Source organism: Mobula birostris, chromosome 2 (assembly GCF_030028105.1).
Source record: "Mobula birostris isolate sMobBir1 chromosome 2, sMobBir1.hap1, whole genome shotgun sequence".
In the NCBI taxonomy this organism is placed as follows: Eukaryota; Metazoa; Chordata; class Chondrichthyes; order Myliobatiformes; family Myliobatidae; genus Mobula; species Mobula birostris.
This window is the reverse complement of record NC_092371.1, coordinates 94,968,114-94,985,934: the sequence shown is the minus strand read 5'-3', so window position 1 is coordinate 94,985,934 and position 17,821 is coordinate 94,968,114. Positions and strand designations below refer to the sequence as shown.

The window sequence follows — 17,821 nt, the reverse complement described above, 5'->3', positions numbered from 1 at the left end:
ATTCCATGTTCAGTAATTATAATGTGATAAAACAAGATGTTCATTCCCCTTTCATTAGCTGTAGCAAGAGTGGACTCTATAATATCTGTAACTGCAAGAACAGAACTTTGTACTTCCATTCACTACCCTTCACCTACATTGACTTTGTTCTGTTCTTTCCTTATTCAGGACTGAAGCAAACCAGATGAAGGGTCTCGACCAAAATATACATCAAGGATTATTCAGGAGTTATTAAAGTTCAAAAGTTCGAAGCAAGTTTTATTATCAAAGCACATATCTGTCACCATTTACAATCATGAGATTCATTTTCCTGTGGGCATACTCAATAAATTTACTGAATAATAACTATAACAGAATCAGTGAAAGACCAATGAAAAGCTCGGGCATTCAACCAGAGCGTGAAAGACAGCAAACTGTGCAAATACAAAAGAAGGAAATAATATGAATAAATAAATAAGCAATAAATATCAAGAACATGAGATGGAATCCCTGAAAGTAAATCCTTTCGTTGTGGGAGCATTTCAAAAATGGGGCAAATGAAGTTATCCCTTTTGGTTCAAGTGCCTGATGGTTGAGCCTGACTGTTCCTGAACCTGGTGCTATGAGTCCTGAGGGGTTGTGATATTTGAATGTATCAAATATGAATTCAAATGAGAACCAGTCTTCAGTTCTTAATGTAAATTGAAGTTAATAACACACTTTTGCAAAACTGTTGACCATGAAACATTCACATATGGCCTGCTTCACTCAAGACAACTATGGGTTCACCATTGTAAACAAATTCAAAGGAAGCACTGTTAACACAAAATATTGAAGTAACCAATGTATTGAATTACCTCCCGTTGCCATTGATCTTAAGAGTATCAAAATGTGATGTGTGTTTTGAGTTTGTGTGACTCTACCAAGAACAACTCCAGGAGAATGTCTGTAGTCATGATGAATGAAAACTCATATCTATAACTTCTCCAGTTTCTCATGTAACTTAGTTACAACAACAACAACGTTGACTGCCCATTTCCCTCCACAGATGTTTCCCGGCCCGTTGAGTCTCTCCAGTGTTTCATATGTTGTTCTTATGAATATAAATTGTACTATAAACTGTTGTGAGAGGTATCACATTTAAATTAGAGACATCTGACAGGCTGCATTATATTTTCAATTTGACGTTCACATTATTTTGGTGTTTGATTTTGTTGTTAAAAAGAGCAGCTGGATTTCAAATTAATTAATTGATCTTATCCTCCAACTTCCAATGTATGTCAAAGTTCTCAGATCTTTTCAATGCTTTTGAATGTCCTGCAGTAACATTAAAAGCAGGGGTTCCCTCTACAATACTCTGCAATTGGATCCTCGACTTCTTCTTTCTTTCTTTTCAAATCTTTTTATTGTATATATAGGAAAAATAACATGAGTACATCGAAGTAACAACACTTACAAAGCCTCAAAAAAAAACATTATCTTAAAGATTGAAAACAAAATTTTGTGATAACAAAAAAAACCCTACTGAGCAGAAAAGTGAGAAAAAAAAGAGAACCTATTAGGTGTACAACCCCGGAGTCATGCGTCATACAAAAAGCTTCTAAAAATAAACATCATACCGCCAGCAAGAAAAGAAAATATACTAAAAATTTACAATTAGATCGTGGAAAAATTGTATCAATTAACTCAAATGATAATAACGAACAAATAAGCCCCATTTTTTCTCAAAATCAAATAAAGGTTCAAAGGTTCGACTTCTAATTTTCTCCAAACTAAGACATAGCGTCACTTGAGAGACCCATTGTGACAAGGTGGAGCTGATGTATCCTTCCACTTCAACAAAATGGCCCTCCTAGCTATCAATGTAACAAATGTAATAACATGTTGGCCAGACACAGAAATACCATGAATACTTTGAGGAACTATTCCAAAAAGCACAGTTAATTTATTAGGTTGTAAATTAATTTTAAGTGCTTTAGAAACTGTTGAGAAAACCGACTTCCAGAACTGTTCCAATATAGAACAAGACCAAAACATATGTGTCAGTGTAGTTATCTCAGTTTTACATCTATCACAATGACTATCAACATTAGAACAGATTTTAGAAAGTCTCTCCTTTGTCAAATGATAACGATGTACAATTTTAAATTGAATCAATAAATGGCTAGCACAAATTGAAGAAGAGTTAACCAACTTCAATATCCGCATCCAATCCTCCATCATAAAAGTCAAATTAAGTTCCTTTTCCCAATCCTGTTTAATCTTAGATAAAGGATGCTTATCCCATTGTAATAATAAATTATAAATTCTTCCAATAGAACCCTTAATCAAAGGACTCATACTCATAAGGTTCTGAACTTAAAGAGGGGTAACTTTGAAGGTATGAGACGTGAATTAGCTAAGATAGACTGGCAAATGACACTTAAAGGATTGACGGTGGATATGCAATGGCAAGCATTTAAAGATTGCATGGATGAACTACAACAATTGTTCATCCCAGTTTGGCAAAAGAATAAATCAAGGAAGGTAGTGCACCCATGGCTGACAAGAGAAATTAGGGATAGTATCAATTCCAAAGAAGAAGCATACAAATTAGCCAGAAAAAGTGGCTCACCTGAGGACTGGGAGAAATTCAGAGTTCAGCAGAGGAGGACAAAGGGCTTAATTAGGAAGGGGAAAAAAGATTATGAGAGAAAACTGGCAGGGAACATAAAAACTGACTGTAAAAGCTTTTATAGATATGTAAAAAGGAAAAGACTGGTAAAGACAAATGTAGGTCCCCTACAGACAGAAACAGGTGAATTGATTATGGGGAGCAAGGACATGGCAGACCAATTGAATAATTACTTTGGTTCTGTCTTCACTAAGGAGGACATAAATAATCTTCCAGAAATAGTAGGGGACAGAGGGTCCAGTGAGATGGAGGAACTGAGCGAAATACATGTTAGTAGGGAAGTGGTGTTAGGTAAATTGAAGGGATTAAAGGCAGATAAATCCCCAGGGCCAGATGGTCTGCATCCCAGAGTGCTTAAGGAAGTAGCCCAAGAAATAGTGGATGCATTAGTGATAATTTTTCAAAACTCGTTAGATTCTGGACTAGTTCCTGAGGATTGGAGGGTGGCTAATGTAACTCCACTTTTTAAAAAAGGAGGGAGAGAGAAACCGGGGAATTATAGACCGGTTAGCCTAACGTCGGTGGTGGGGAAACTGCTGGAGTCAGTTATCAAAGATGCGATAACAGCACATTTGGAAAGCAGTGAAATCATCGGACAAAGTCAGCATGGATTTGCGAAAGGAAAATCATGTCTGACGAATCTCATACAATTTTTTGAGGATGTAACTAGTAGAGTGGATAGTGGGAGAACCAGTGGATGTGGTATATTTGGATTTTCAAAAGGCTTTTGACAGGGTCCCACACAGGAGATTAGTGTACAAACTTAAAGCACACGGTATTGGGGGTAAGGTATTGATGTGGATAGAGAATTGGTTAGCAGACAGGAAGCAAAGAGTGGGAATAAACGGGACCTTTTCAGAATGGCAGGCAGTGACTAGTGGGGTACCACAAGGCTTAGTGCTGGGACCCCAGTTGTTTACAATATATATTAATGACTTGGATGAGGGAATTAAATGCAGCATCTCCAAGTTTGCAGATGACACGAAGCTGGGCGGCAGTGTTAGCTGTGAGGAGGATGGTAAGAGGATGCAGGGTGACTTGGATAGGTTGGGTGAGTGGGCAAATTCATGGCAGATGCAATTTAATGTGGATAAATGTGAAGTTATCCACTTTGGTGGCAAAAATAGGAAAACAGATTATTATCTGAATGGTGGCCGATTAGGAAAAGGGGAGGTGCAACGAGACCTGGGTGTCATTATACACCAGTCATTGAAAGTGGGCACGCAGGTACAGCAGGCGGTGAAAAAGGCGAATGGTATGCTGGCATTTATAGCGAGAGGATTCGAGTACAGGAGCAGGGAGGTACTACTGCAGTTGTACAAGGCCTTGGTGAGACCACACCTGGAGTATTGTGTGCAGTTTTGGTCCCCTAATCTGAGGAAAGACATCCTTGCCATAGAGGGAGTACAAAGAAGGTTCACCAGATTGATTCCTGGGATGGCAGGACTTTCATATGAAGAAAGACTGGATGAACTAGGCTTGTACTCGTTGGAATTTAGGAGATTGAGGGGGGATCTGATTGAAACGTATAAAATCTTAAAGGGATTGGACAGGCTAGATGCAGGAAGATTGTTCCCGATATTGGGGAAGTCCAGAACGAGGGGTCACAGTTTGAGGATAAAGGGGAAGCCTTTTAGGACTGAGATTAGGAAAAACTTCTTCACACAGAGAGTGGTGAATCTGTGGAATTCTCTGCCACAGGAAACAGTTGAGGCCGGTTCATTGGCTATACTTAAGAGGGAGTTAGATATGGCCCTTGTGGCTACGGGGATTAGGGGGTATGGAGGGAAGGCTGGTGCAGGGTTCTGAGTTGGATGATCAGCCATGATCATAATAAATGGCGGTGCAGGCTCGAAGGGCTGAATGGCCTACTCCTGCACCTATTTTCTCTGTTTCTACAATAGTATCTAACAGGTCAGCCTCCAATATGTGAGGGAAATTACTTAAATATTTTTGTAAAAAATATCTAACTTGAAGGTATTGCAGAAAGTGTGAGTATGAAAGAGAACATTTATCAATTAATTGTTCAAAGGACATCAATCTATCTTCTTTAAATGAATCCAATAAAGAAGTAATACTTTTATTTTTCCAAAGTAAAAAAATTGGATCACTCAAAGAATGCTTAAAAAAGTAATTTCGGTAAATTAAACTACAAAGTTAAAATTTTTTAAGATTAAAAAAATTGCAGAACTGGAGCCAAATTTGTAAAGGATACTTAATCACAGGATATAGGTTTAAATTAACAACTTTACCTAATTGCATAGGTAAAGGAGCTCCCAATAACGAGGTTAAATAAAACTGTTTTACAACTTTCAGTTCCAGGTCTACCCAAATTGGCCGATCACTCTTATCAACCCAGTATAACCAAAAAGACATATCGCAGATTAACTGCCCAATAATACATTCTAAAATTAGGCAAAGCAAGACCTCCATCCTCTTTCAATTGATCCTCGACTTCCTAACCAGAAGACCACAGTCTATGTGGATTGGTGATAACATATCCTCCTTGCTGACGATCAACATTGGCATACCCCAAGGGTGTGTGCTTAGCCCACTGCTCTACTCTCTATATACACATGACTGTGTGGCTAGGCATACCTCAAATACCATCTATAAATTTGCTGACGATACAACCATTGTAGGTAGAATCTCAGGTGGTGACGAGACAGCATACAGTAGTGAGATATGCCAACTAGTGGAGTGGTGTCACGGAGCTGATTGTGGCCTTCCGGAAGGGCAAGACGAAGGAACACATACCAATCTTCATAGAGGGATCAGAAGTGGAGAGAGTAAGCAGTTTCAAGTTCCTGGGTGTCAAGATCTCTGAGGATCTAACCTGGTCCCAACATATCGATATGATTATAAAGAAGGCAAGACAGTGGCTACACTTCATTAGGAGTTTGAAGAGATTTGGTACGTCAACAGATACACTCAAACACGTCTATAGATATACCGTGGAGAGCATTCTGACAGGCTGCATCACTTTCTGATACGGGTGGGGGGAGCTACTGCACAGGATCGAAAGAAACTGTAGAGGGTTGTAAATTTAGACAGCTCCATCTTGGGTACTAACCTACAAAGTACCCAGGATATCTTCAAGGAGCGGGTGTCTCAGAAAGACAGCATCCATTATTAAGGACCTCCAGCACCCAAGGCATGTTCCTTTCTCACTGTTACCATTAGATAGGAGGTACAGAAGCCTGAAGGCACACACTCAGCAATTCAGGAACAGCTTCTTTCCCTCTGCCATCCAATTCCAAAATAGACATTGAACCCTTGGACACTACCTCACCTTTTTAATATATAGTATTTCTGTTTTTTTGCACGATCTTTAATCTATTCAGTATACGTACACTGTAATTTATTTATTATTATTATTCTTTGTTTTTTTTCTTCTATATTATGTATTGCATTGAACTGCTGCTGCTATGTTAACAAATTTCATGTCACATGCCGGTGATAATAAACCTGATTTTGATTCTGATTCCCAACTTGGGGTCCATGGACCCCTCCGTTCATGGTAGGGGTCCACGGCACAAAAAAGGTTGGGAACCCCTGCCTTACAGCAGCTTGACATAATTTCAGAATTCCTAAAGATGTCCTGTGTTAATTTGGACAGCAAACATATGGCATTCTCAATGGAACCAATGCATTCGCAAGAAATTATTAATGCGATTATTAAAAACGAAACAATTAACTCTGCACCCTACAGTTTCACATTCCTTTTACCAACCTGAATGTACTTCATGAATCGATGGCACTTGCCACAACGGGACAGAGGCTTCCCTGTTTCAGCAATGGGAGAAAATGACACCTCCATTAATTCATCCATACCTGTCGAGAGATCAAGTGCAAACTGAGCAAAACAGCCAGAGAGGAGACAAGCCACCATGATTCCTTCACTGACATTCAAAGGAGAATCCTGGAATTCAATTTTTCAAGACTACATACAAGATTTAGCCATTTAGCCCCTGGAGTCTGTTCTGTTATTCAATCTTTGGCTTAACTCCATGTATCTGAAATGTTCCCACACTCTTTAAGCATCAAAAATCTGTCCAGATTTAAGATCTGTAAATGACCGAGCATCAACTGTCTTTTTATTGTTTAAAAAATGTTTTAGTGATTGAAAATGCATTGCTACAACATATGTGACTCTTCTAATTTGGGCAGGCAGATTATTTTTGTACAATGTTATCATCTAATTAAGATGAGTCGCAGTGTGGATTCTGAGGAGTATGCAGAGAGGCTTCACAAGGATTACAGACAGGCAGGATCATAGAATATGGAGCATAACGTAGAGAAATGGGAGAATAAACCTAGACAAATTATCGTTTTTTTCCATGAGATATTGAAAGATGCTGGTATTCATCTCCTTGTATGTAAATTACAAAAGTTAACTTGTAGGTACAACAAGAAATTAGGAGGCAAAGGATATATTTATTGTCTTTCATTGCAGAAGGATTTTGGTATGAGTAAATACATATTGCTTTAAATATACAAGGTGTGGTGAAATCTCATCTGGAACACTGTGTACAGGTCTGGTCTCCCTATTAAGTCAGGATATGATTGCAATAGAATGCAGTCAAACAGTCTTCAAATTTTCCTAGTCTGAGTATGATGGGGAATATCTTTTGTTGAGGACCTACTTTGTACTGTGTAATCTGCTCTGGTTTGGGATATCTGGGACAAATTACAGGGCACTTCTACTTCCACCACTGAACTTTACTTGACAGGGACACAAGAGATTCTGCTGATGGTGGAAATCCAGAGTAACATACACAAAATAATGGAGGAACTCAGCAGGTCAGGTAGGAATACGGAGGCGATGTTTCAGGGAGAGACCCTTCAGCAAGACAAAATGTCGATTCTTTATTCCAGTTCATTGATGCTGCCTGACTTGCTGAGTTCCTCCAGCATTTTGCGTGTTTATTTGAGAGGAGCATAGATTACACACCTGCCTGTCTGTATCTGCAGTAAGCCTTATAAAATATCTTTTTGAACAATGAGTTGAACAGTCCAGCAATTAGGGATTTTCTATAACATGTTAAAACATTCACCCATACCTCCTATTGAGTCTACGAAGTAATGGAACTTCCTTTTGAAGATATTCAGAGCATGCTCCAGTACCGGAGGGAAATCAGCCTTGCCTGCAGCAATGAGACCAAGCTGCTTCTCCACTGCACTGCGGATAGTGGGAAGGACAAGCTCCTGGTCTGTAAACAGATCATATATTTTACATGATGCTACGAAGTAATTGGTAATAAGAGAAGCAGGGTGCTTCAAATAACTGATAGAACTTGATTGATTGATATTCACTCTCCAATCCAATCCTAGAGATGTGCTTGAGGACATAATTAAAACCTGATCTGACACCAACCCCAGTATAAGGTCCTATAAAACCAAACGTGCCCAATCTACTCAACACAGCAGGGATCTCACATGTGATCAACTTTTAATATTTGTATCCCATGCTACATCCTTAAGTGTGAGCTTCTTTCTTTTCTTTTTTTTTATTCTAATCAAGCTCACTTCTTCTCCATCCTGAAGTTCTCTTGATTGTGCACTGTGAGTGCACCTTTCCAGAGCAACTTTTCCTACTTCCCGGTTAGATACACTTGACCTGTTTTGAGGATAATAATCACCACTTCACAGTGTGCCTGGTGACAGAATACCCTTGACAACAAGGCAGTCTGACCTATCAGGCCATTGATCTGAAAGAGATTCTACCTGCCCTATGAGTATCTCCAGCAGAACGTAGCTTGAAAATGATCAACAAACACATTTTATTTTACTTACAAAGGCTGCTGTAAAACATCTGGACATGCTATTATTGTATCAAAAGCTGCTGGTGCATGGACCTTTTCTTTCTCATAACAAACACAATCTGAAGCCAGTTGGGTCTTGTCAAGCCTAGATCATTTGGGGGTGGGGGAGGGATGACCTTTCCAACTTTAATTTTCTGCAATAGGGTTCTGAAGGCAAGTTTGATATTTAATTCCTGACCCCACCTGTCCTGACTAGACCAGCTTCCTGAGTAACTGTAAGTAGCAATTTAATGTAACTAAATGATTAGCTGAGCAAATTCAGAGGGGAGTTAAGGGCTAACCATACTCTTAAGGGTCAATAACACACCAGGTAAAAAGGATAGGTTTCCTTCCTCAGCAGCCACTGGTGTAGCAGTTGTGATCTTACAATAATCTAACAGTTTTGTGGCCATTGTGATCGAAACCAATTTAAGTTTTGTAGTAGAACATATTCTAGATTAATCTAGTAGAATAACACTATGTTACATTAACAGTAATGGCATCTGCACTGGACTTCGAGGTTCCTTGCATGCTTTCCATCCATACGGGGTTGAGCATTGAGCTAGCAACTCGGCCTCATAAAAACCAGACAAAATGCTAAAGAACTGGCAAGGTTGCCACCCGATGTGCAACAAGGCACAGAAAGAAACAATAATTCTATGTACATCATAGCATTCAGTCATTGAACCAGGCTAGAAGAAATCCAAAAAAAAAAACAAAATGTTTTTGGTGTGAAAAAGAAGCCATTTGACTTATTGAGTCCATGCTGGCTCCAAACAGAGCAATGCCGCTTTAGCACCTTTCCCATAAAGCAACAAAGAATTGCATATAGTGAGAGATGGTGGAAAGTAAAAGCAATGGTAAAAAAAAATGAAAATAAAGGGAAAAAATGCTGGAAACAATAACAAATAATGTTAGAAACACTTAACAGTTCAGAGAGCATCTGTGGAAATAGAGTATTTCAGATTGAAGACCCTTTGTCAAAAGTATTGCTTCATCTTGTAATTGGTACCTACATGAAGATAGACTAGCATTGATCAAAAATTGACCAAAATTCTAAATCAAGGGAGGCTGCTTTAAAAGAATGAGGGTTGAAATTGTGAGGAGAAGGTCTTAATTATAGTTTATAAAATTACCTATCATATATACGTTGTACAATTCCTTTGTAGTTTCCTGAAATCAGGTGTATTATTTATAGCATTTCACCTTATATACTGTGATTTCAATAAACTTTTTATAAAGATTTCCTATTGTTCAGCTCCATGAATCTCGCCTAGCATTACTCTGCAAGGCCAGGTTGAAGGCTGACCACAGGTAATAAATATCAGAAGGAATATCTAAAGGAAATTAAATAGAATGAATATGTTAATTGTTTGGGGCTGCTTCTCTGCACTCCCAGTTAAACCCATGCTAAAGCTCGTCACCAGCCAGCTTTCTTTCATCATGTCACTGTTCTTTTCCGCGCAGTGTGGTGCATCGGGTGGTAACCTTGCCAGTTCTTTAGCATTTTTGTCCATTTTTTATGAGGCCGAGTTGCTAGCTTGACGCTCAATGCAGCACAGATGGAAAGCGGACAAGGAGCTGGCCAGATTTGAACCCAAGACCACTCACCTCAAAGTCCAGTGCAGATGTCACTACACCACTGGCCAGCTTAACCCATTACATGTAGGGCAGTTTAAAATAAGTGAAGTAATAAATAAATCCATTCTGTGTTAAACAAGACTTTTTCCTCATAAAAATGCAAAGTTCAAGTCACATCCAAATAAATTTAAACAAATCACCCATTTCCTTTGTATACTGCAGAGTAAAATATACCATTCTCAGTGAAGACTGCTAGCAAGCTGTTACCAATATACTCCCTGATGTGACCCACAGAGGCTACACAAGCTGTCTTTTGCGTTATCTTTCTGCAGGATACTGTTTAATCGAACTATTGCCAAGAATAGCTAAGGGGAACAAATGTACCAGAGAATCATGTTCTTTGACACTGTGCCATAGTGTAGCTATTCACTATGTCAACAGCATGCCAAAAACCAATAGAAGTCATGAGGAACTGCATCACAACACAAAACCTGTCTTTGATTTTTGTCAAGGATTAAGTTTACTTGGTGATAATTTATGTCTCCCTTTTAGTTTTCTAACATGAAATACTTTATTGTAAAGTACTTATCTTAAGTATGTAATGAACATCAGTAGCAAAGTACATATTTCTGCAAGCCTGCTAACACAATTCTCCAAGAAAATAATGCCAACTGCAAAGGAATACAGTTTGGCGATGTAGACAGAGGTACATCTCAGCTAGCTCTGAGCAGCACCCCAGCAGCAATAAATATAACTGGATGAGCATGTGCCCAATGGATGGTTATCATTTTAGTACAGCATAAGAGATATTGGCAAAGCTGGCATTCTCCTTGAATCATGTCACGCAACACATTGAGACAATGTGAATATATGAAGCAATTTGTTGATGTATTTTTTTTAAATTGGTGTTCAACTTTACTTATAGGGGCAACCACCATTTATTGCCACAAAATCAGAGCTATTACATTGTCCATTTGCAAACATTCTGAAAAGGCATCCTGGGACAATTAATTCTCCTGAAGGATAAATAAAGACCTGCAAGCAAGATCCTACATTCAGAACTGTAGGATTCCAGTCCTCACCAATTTTGTAATATCCATGAACAAGAACAATCCCAAGATTTGTGGGTTTCAATCTGCGGCCATTCTCCACGGTTACATAGTTGCGTTGACAGATGTTGTTGATGTGAACAGGAATACTGGCATCTGTTCCTGTTAATGAAAAGAAACAATTTAAAGTTAAACATTTCCAGGTTAAATTTCAGATAAATTCTCTGATGCTGCATTCCTCAGAATCCAAATCTGCACCACTGCTGAGATAAACTCACAGCCTAGGTTTTTGTCTTTGAGAAAAGATGTTAGAGCTGTTATTACTTTAATTACTGCCTATCTGAGAAAGAGGACAGGGATAGGGGTGTGGGGCAAGGACAGGGATTCTGTTTTACCACCATTTCCACACAAAACCATCCATGGAAAAGTTCAGCTAAAATTAGAGAAAAGCTTCACAAACACAAGGAAATCTGCAGATGCTGGAAATTCAAGCAACACACATCAAAGTTGCTGGTGAACACAGCAGGCCAGGCAGCATCTCTAGGAACAGGTACAGTCGACGTTTCGGGCCGAGACCCTTCGTCAGGACTAACGAAGGTCCTGATGAAGGGTCTCGGCCCGAAACGTCGACTGTACCTGTTCCTAGAGATGCTACCTGGTCTGCTGCGTTCACCAGCAACTTTGATGTGTGTGGCTTGAAAAGCTTCATAAGACTGTTATACTTAATTGAAAATCATCAGCAGCCTTCTGGAAAAAAAAGTTAAGAGAATAACTTAACTACCTTACTGAAATATACTAATACCAGATGGCAAACTCTTCACACTATACAAGTGTTTCAGCACCCATACACAAGACTGGTTATGCACAAAATAAATTAGTAAAAACTATCTTGCAACACTTCTTTTCTGAGAATCTGTCAGTTAAATAAAGAAAGGTTGCAGCTGTGATGTTTTTTTAATCCTGGGAAATGGGGAAAATGAGAAAGCTGTTAGAGGAGCAAATCTGATGCCAAATAGAAAAGACTACAAAAGCAAATCATGTCCAGTTGGAGTAACAAAATAGATCAGGCAGCACAGGCTAACAATATAAAACCTATAATTTTGCTTAAAATAGTTTTGTTATTGATAGCAACACACACAAAAAGCTGGTGGAATGCAGCAGGCCAAGCAGCATCCATAAGAAGAAGTACATTCGACATTTCAGGTCGAGACCATTCGTCAGGACTAATGGAAAAAAGAGATAGTAAGAAATTTGAAAGTGGGAGGGGGAGGGGGAGACCCGAAATGATAGGAGAGGACAGGAGGAGGAGGAATGAAGCCAAGAGCTGGAAAGTTGATTGTCAAAAGGGATACAAGGCTGGAGAAGGGGGAGTATCATAGGACAGAAGGCCTTGGAAGAAAGAAAGGGGGATGGGAGCACCAGAGGAAGATGGAGAACAGGCAAGGAGTTATTGTGAGAGCGAAAGAGAGAAGAAAAAAAAATAAAATAAAATAAAAATTAGGGATGGGGTAAGAAGGGGAGGAGGGGCATTAATGAAAGTTAGAGAAATCAATGTTCATGCCATCAAGTTGGAGGCTACCTAGACAGAATATAAGGTGTTGTTCCTCCAACCTAAGTGTGGCTTCATCTTGACAGTAGAGGCGGCCATGGATTGACATATCGGAATGGGAATGGGCCTCCTCTACTGTCACAATAACTCCTTGCCTGTTCTCCATCTTCCTCTGGTGCTTCCATCCCCTTTCTTTCTTCCAAGGCCTTCCGTCCTATGATACTCCTCCTTCTCCAGCCTTGTATCCCTTTTGACAATCAACTTCCCAGCTCTTAGCTTTATCCCTCCCCCTCCCAAATCTCTTACTATCTCTTTTTTCCATTAGTCCTGATGAAGGGTCTTGACCTGAAACGTCGATTGTACTTCTTCCTATAGATGCTGCCTGGCCTGCTGCGTTCCACCAGCACTTCGTGTGTGTTGCTTGAATTTCTAGCATCTGCAGATTTTCTCATGTTTGCGTTTGATATTGATAGAATGATTAAGAATTTTCTAAAGATTAGCTTTATTTGTCATGTGTACATTGAAACATACAGTAAAATGCAGTCCTGCTGAAGGGTCTTGGCCCGAAACATCAACTGTATTTCTTTCCATAGATGCTGCCTGGCCTGCTGAGTTCCTCCAGCATTTTGTGTGTGTGTTGCTTGGATTTCCAGCATCTGCAGATTTTCTCTTGTTTGTGAAATGCAATGTTTGTGTCAAATCAAATCAGCAAGGATTATGCTGGAGGCAGCCCACAAGTGTCATCACTCTTTCAGTTCCAGCATAGTATGGCCACATCTCACTAACCTTAACGTGCAAGTCTTTGGAATGCTGCAGAAAACCAGAGCATCCAGAGAAAACCCAAGCAGTCACAGGGAGAATGTACAAACTCCTTACAGAGTGGCAGGAATCAATGCTGATCAGTGAACACTGGCACAGCGACAACCACTACACTACTGTGCCATCCTGAGCCGAAATTAATACACCAGGTGATGGCATGACTGAGTTAATGAGGTGACTGAAGTGAGGGACCATTAGTCAGGTTAAAATTTAAACATGAACAGAAGGGAGGGATTATCCAAAACTAAAATTAACACTGAGGCCCAATATGGAATTAGGTATATTAAGTGATAGGAGACAGCAGAGACTGAAATTATCCGTATAATTGAGAAGTGTGGATTTTGCTTTATCCTCAGGTGGAAGCAACAATCCTTGCTGCCCATATGGCGAGTTACCCACCGTTGCTAGGGTTCTCATTTCCAATACTAAGAATGTTGGGATGCCACGGTAGTGAAGCGGTTAGCACAATGCTATTACAGATCTGAGTTTGGAGTTCGATACCAGCATCCTCTGTGAGGAGTCTCTCTTTGTCCTCCCCGCAGAATGCATGGGTTTTGTCCAGGTCCTGTTTCCTCCTACAGTCCAAAGACGTACTGGATACTGTAAATTGTCCCATGGTTAGGTTAGGGTTAAACTGGGGTTGTCAGGAGTTGATGGTCAGTACAGCTCAAAAAGCCAGAAGGGCCTATTCCGCTCTGTATCTCTAAATAAAATAAATGTTGACTCAACACAATGAAGGTAAATGAGACAATACACCGTGATTTATGTCCGAGATGCAGTGGTGGTGAAGATCTTTAAAAACAAAAAAAAGGCGAGAACAGTAAAATGAATTTACCAATGCCATGTTTTTCCATTAAAGTGATGAGTTCTGACTCTGTCAGGTAGTCGGGTGGATTTGTCTGTTTCTCTAACAGCTTGACCTCATTGACAGTAAACCCATCACCTCGCTCACAGACTGGAAGGGTCTCCTCATCTGCTAGGCTTTGCCATGGCATCACTGCAGTGTAACCTGGATTACAGCAAGAAAGTCAAACATACAGAGCATCGAGCAAATGCAGCAACCTTGAAGAAATAGTATCCCTGATCTTGTTCTAACAAATGCTTAACCATCAAGAGGCAAACACGGATATTTAATGACTGGTTCCCTTGCAATCAAAACATGGCAAAAAAATGAAAAATCATCAGGCCTATCAGCAACAAAAAGCTGAAAGTATTCTTCTCAGTCAATTCCTTCAGTGAAAAACTTAGCAAATTTTTTTACACAAATTAAGCATTAAAGATGCCTATAAATTTATTAATTAGTAACTTAGCTTTTGCCTGAACTATACTTGTCTGTACCCATTCATTTGATTGCCTGTTGCAATAATATGACATCAACACAGGTGATGCCAACAGGCTCAATAAACTAAATAGAGAGGCTGGCTCTGTTATAGGAATCAAACTGGACATACTGGAGGCTGTGGTAGAACAAAGGATCCTACGGAGAATCCTGGACAATGTTTCTCACCCTCTGCATGCCACCTTGACTGAACAGAGGAGCACTTTTGGTAGTCATAGTCATACTTTATAGGTAATAGGTGAAGATAACTGCACTGCTCCAAAGAGTGCCACATGAAGTCATTCTTACCCTTGGCCATTAGGTTCTATGAGTCAACCTATAGCCGGGGAAGTAATGAACCCCTCCTGTTAGGGTAACTTATTTTTTATTGTTCTTACTTCTCTTCTAATATTTGATTATCTGTGCACTTGTAACGCTACTGTAACACTGTAATTTCCTTTGGATCAATTAAGTATCTATCATCTATCACCCTGTAACAACACAGATATTCTGAAATCTACAGCAAAAAAAAGGTCATCAATCAATTTATTAATTTCCATGTGTACTTTTATCAATTTTCTATTATAAATAAGTTCACCCACAAATAAAATGGAAACTGTTAAAAAGAACTTCGGCTGGAAATGCATGATACTTGCCGATATCTAAATGATGTCCGTTCCCATCCTGGAAGAATAGTTTAACTTTGTGATGACACAAAGGTTGGGGGTGTTGTGAATAGTGTGGATGGCTGTCAGAGGTCACAGTGGGACAATGATAGGACGCAAAACTGGGCTGAGAAGTGGCAGATTGAGTTCAACCGAAATAAGTGTGAAGTGGTTCATTTTGGTAGGTCAAATATGATGGCAAAATATAGTATTAATGGTAAGACTCTTGGCAGTGTGGAGGATCGGAGGGATCTTGGGGTCCGAGTCAACAGGACGCTCAAAGCAACTGCTCAGGTTGACTCTGTGGTTAAGAAGACTTACAGTGTATTGGCCTTCAGCAATCGTGGAATTGAATTTAGGAGCCGAGAGGTAATGTTGCAGCTATATAGGACCCTGGTCAGACCCCACCTGGAGTACTGTGTTCAGTTCCGGTCACCTCACTACAGGAAGGATGTGGAAGCCATAGAAAGGGTGCAGAGAAGATTTACAAAGATGTTGCCTGGATTGGGAAGCATGCCTTATGAAAACAAGTTGAGTGAACTTGGCCTTTTCTCCTTGGAGCGACAGAGATGAGAGATGACCTGACAGAAGTGTATAAGATGATGAGAGGCATTGATCGTGTGGACAGAGGCTTTTTCCCAGGGCTGAAATGGTTGCCACATGAGGACACAAGTTTAAGGTGCTGGGGAGTAGGTACAGAGGAGATGTCAGGGGTAAGTTTTTTTTATACAGAGAGTGGTGAGTGCATGGAATGGGCTGCCGGCAACGGTGGTGGAGGCGGATACGATAGAGTCTTTTAAGAGACTTTTGGATAGGTACATGGAGCTTAGAAAAATAGAGGGCTATGGGTAAGCCTAGTAATTTCTAAGGTAGGGACATGTTCGGCACAACTTTGTGGGCCAAAGGGCCTGTATTATGCTGTAGGTTTTCTATGTTTCTTGTGTTGAGTTTATTAAACACTTTCCAATATCCCCTCACTGTTTTTACTTATTCACATGATATGGTCATTGTTGTTAATGCTTCCATCCTCAATTGCTCCAGAACTGAGGAGAGAGTAAACAACTTTATTCACCATATATATTTACATGTATCAGGAATTTGCTGTGGTATTTTGGTCAGGGCACAACATGCAACAGAAACAACATTCAACAATGATAAAGAATAAAGAATTATACAAAAATATGTATAAATACAAAAGTACCAGCAATGGTTCTTCTAAAGTTATATATAGACCAAAACAGTGAGGATGAGAGAACTCCATGTAGAATACCTTTTCATTAATAAAGTAGATAGAGACTTAAAAAAAAAATCCAGTTGTTTAAAGAATATAATCACAGACTTTTATTTAAAATAAATCAAATGTATTTATTTAATTGAAATAAAACTCCTTAGGTGCCACATTAGGATTCAAGTTCATGTTTCTGGACCAATAATTCTGATTGATGATTTGACTATCAAGTAACTCAACTATTACACAATTGTACCCAACCACTACCACATTAAACTGATGTTTCATCCTTACCAGCCGAAAGTAAAGTCTTCCCCGAACAAGTAAAATGTTCCTCATCAATACTGAAAGTGATTGTGGTTTGGAGATATTTGCAGTCAAAGCTGATTGTAGCAATGAAGTGTCTGGTAATGTACTCATAAAGCCTCCAGCCATCACTACCTAGAACAACAGACAATAAAACAAAAGGTTAGAGGCAAGTTGATGTTCACAAGGAAAGGAGGAGCAACCATAACTCAGTCAGATCCCTTCACTAGTCCAATTGACCAGTGCATCCCTAATACAAACACAAACATTACAAAAAATATTTCCAAATCTAAAGGTTTCCTTCAAATTATTGACAGGTTATTTGTTCTGAAGCAAATCTTCACATTGACAAAACCATTGTAAAAATAAAAAGAATGGTACCAAATCTTATTTGCAGCAAACTATCATATGCCATCAAGTAAAACTTCATTCCTACTTAATGTCTCTATTTTTGAGATGATATTCTACAATTCAACTCAATTACAAGTAGGCTTAGTTACTCTTTAATGATTTGTAAATAACATTTGTTAAACACCATTTGGTAATTTGCATCTGGTATCTCAGAAATCATGAATTCCAAAATTCCATACAATTTCTTATAAATCAGGCCTTGTCCATTATTGAATAGTGTTTGCATCTGGAAATACTACAAAAACATACTCAGTCATGATGTGAAGTCACTCAGTATCCATCAGCAACCTTCCATTAAAGGATATAAATTTTAAATGCTGATTAGAGGCAGGAAACCTTATGGTTATATTTTCCTAGCACAGGGTGTACATTGGCCCAGTTTTACTTCAGTTGATTGCTAACTTTGCAAAGACGTGCAATCTTCTGTCTAGCTCACTT

The 17,821-nt window shown here is 39.3% G+C and overlaps 1 protein-coding gene across 1 annotated transcript in view; it reads right to left on the bottom strand.

Annotated features, from left to right (window-relative positions):
• The window catches only part of top3b (DNA topoisomerase III beta), an 84,570-nt gene that overhangs the window by 14,965 nt on the left and 51,784 nt on the right, over nucleotides 1-17,821 (bottom strand). Inside the window, exons 11-15 of the mRNA XM_072245267.1 lie at nucleotides 16,961-17,107; nucleotides 14,291-14,464; nucleotides 11,121-11,249; nucleotides 7,717-7,866; nucleotides 6,387-6,487 (exon numbers count right to left, since the gene is read on the bottom strand). Of these exons, the coding sequence (XP_072101368.1) occupies nucleotides 6,387-6,487; nucleotides 7,717-7,866; nucleotides 11,121-11,249; nucleotides 14,291-14,464; nucleotides 16,961-17,107 (701 nt within the window). The remainder of the gene's footprint in view (nucleotides 1-6,386; nucleotides 6,488-7,716; nucleotides 7,867-11,120; nucleotides 11,250-14,290; nucleotides 14,465-16,960; nucleotides 17,108-17,821) is intronic.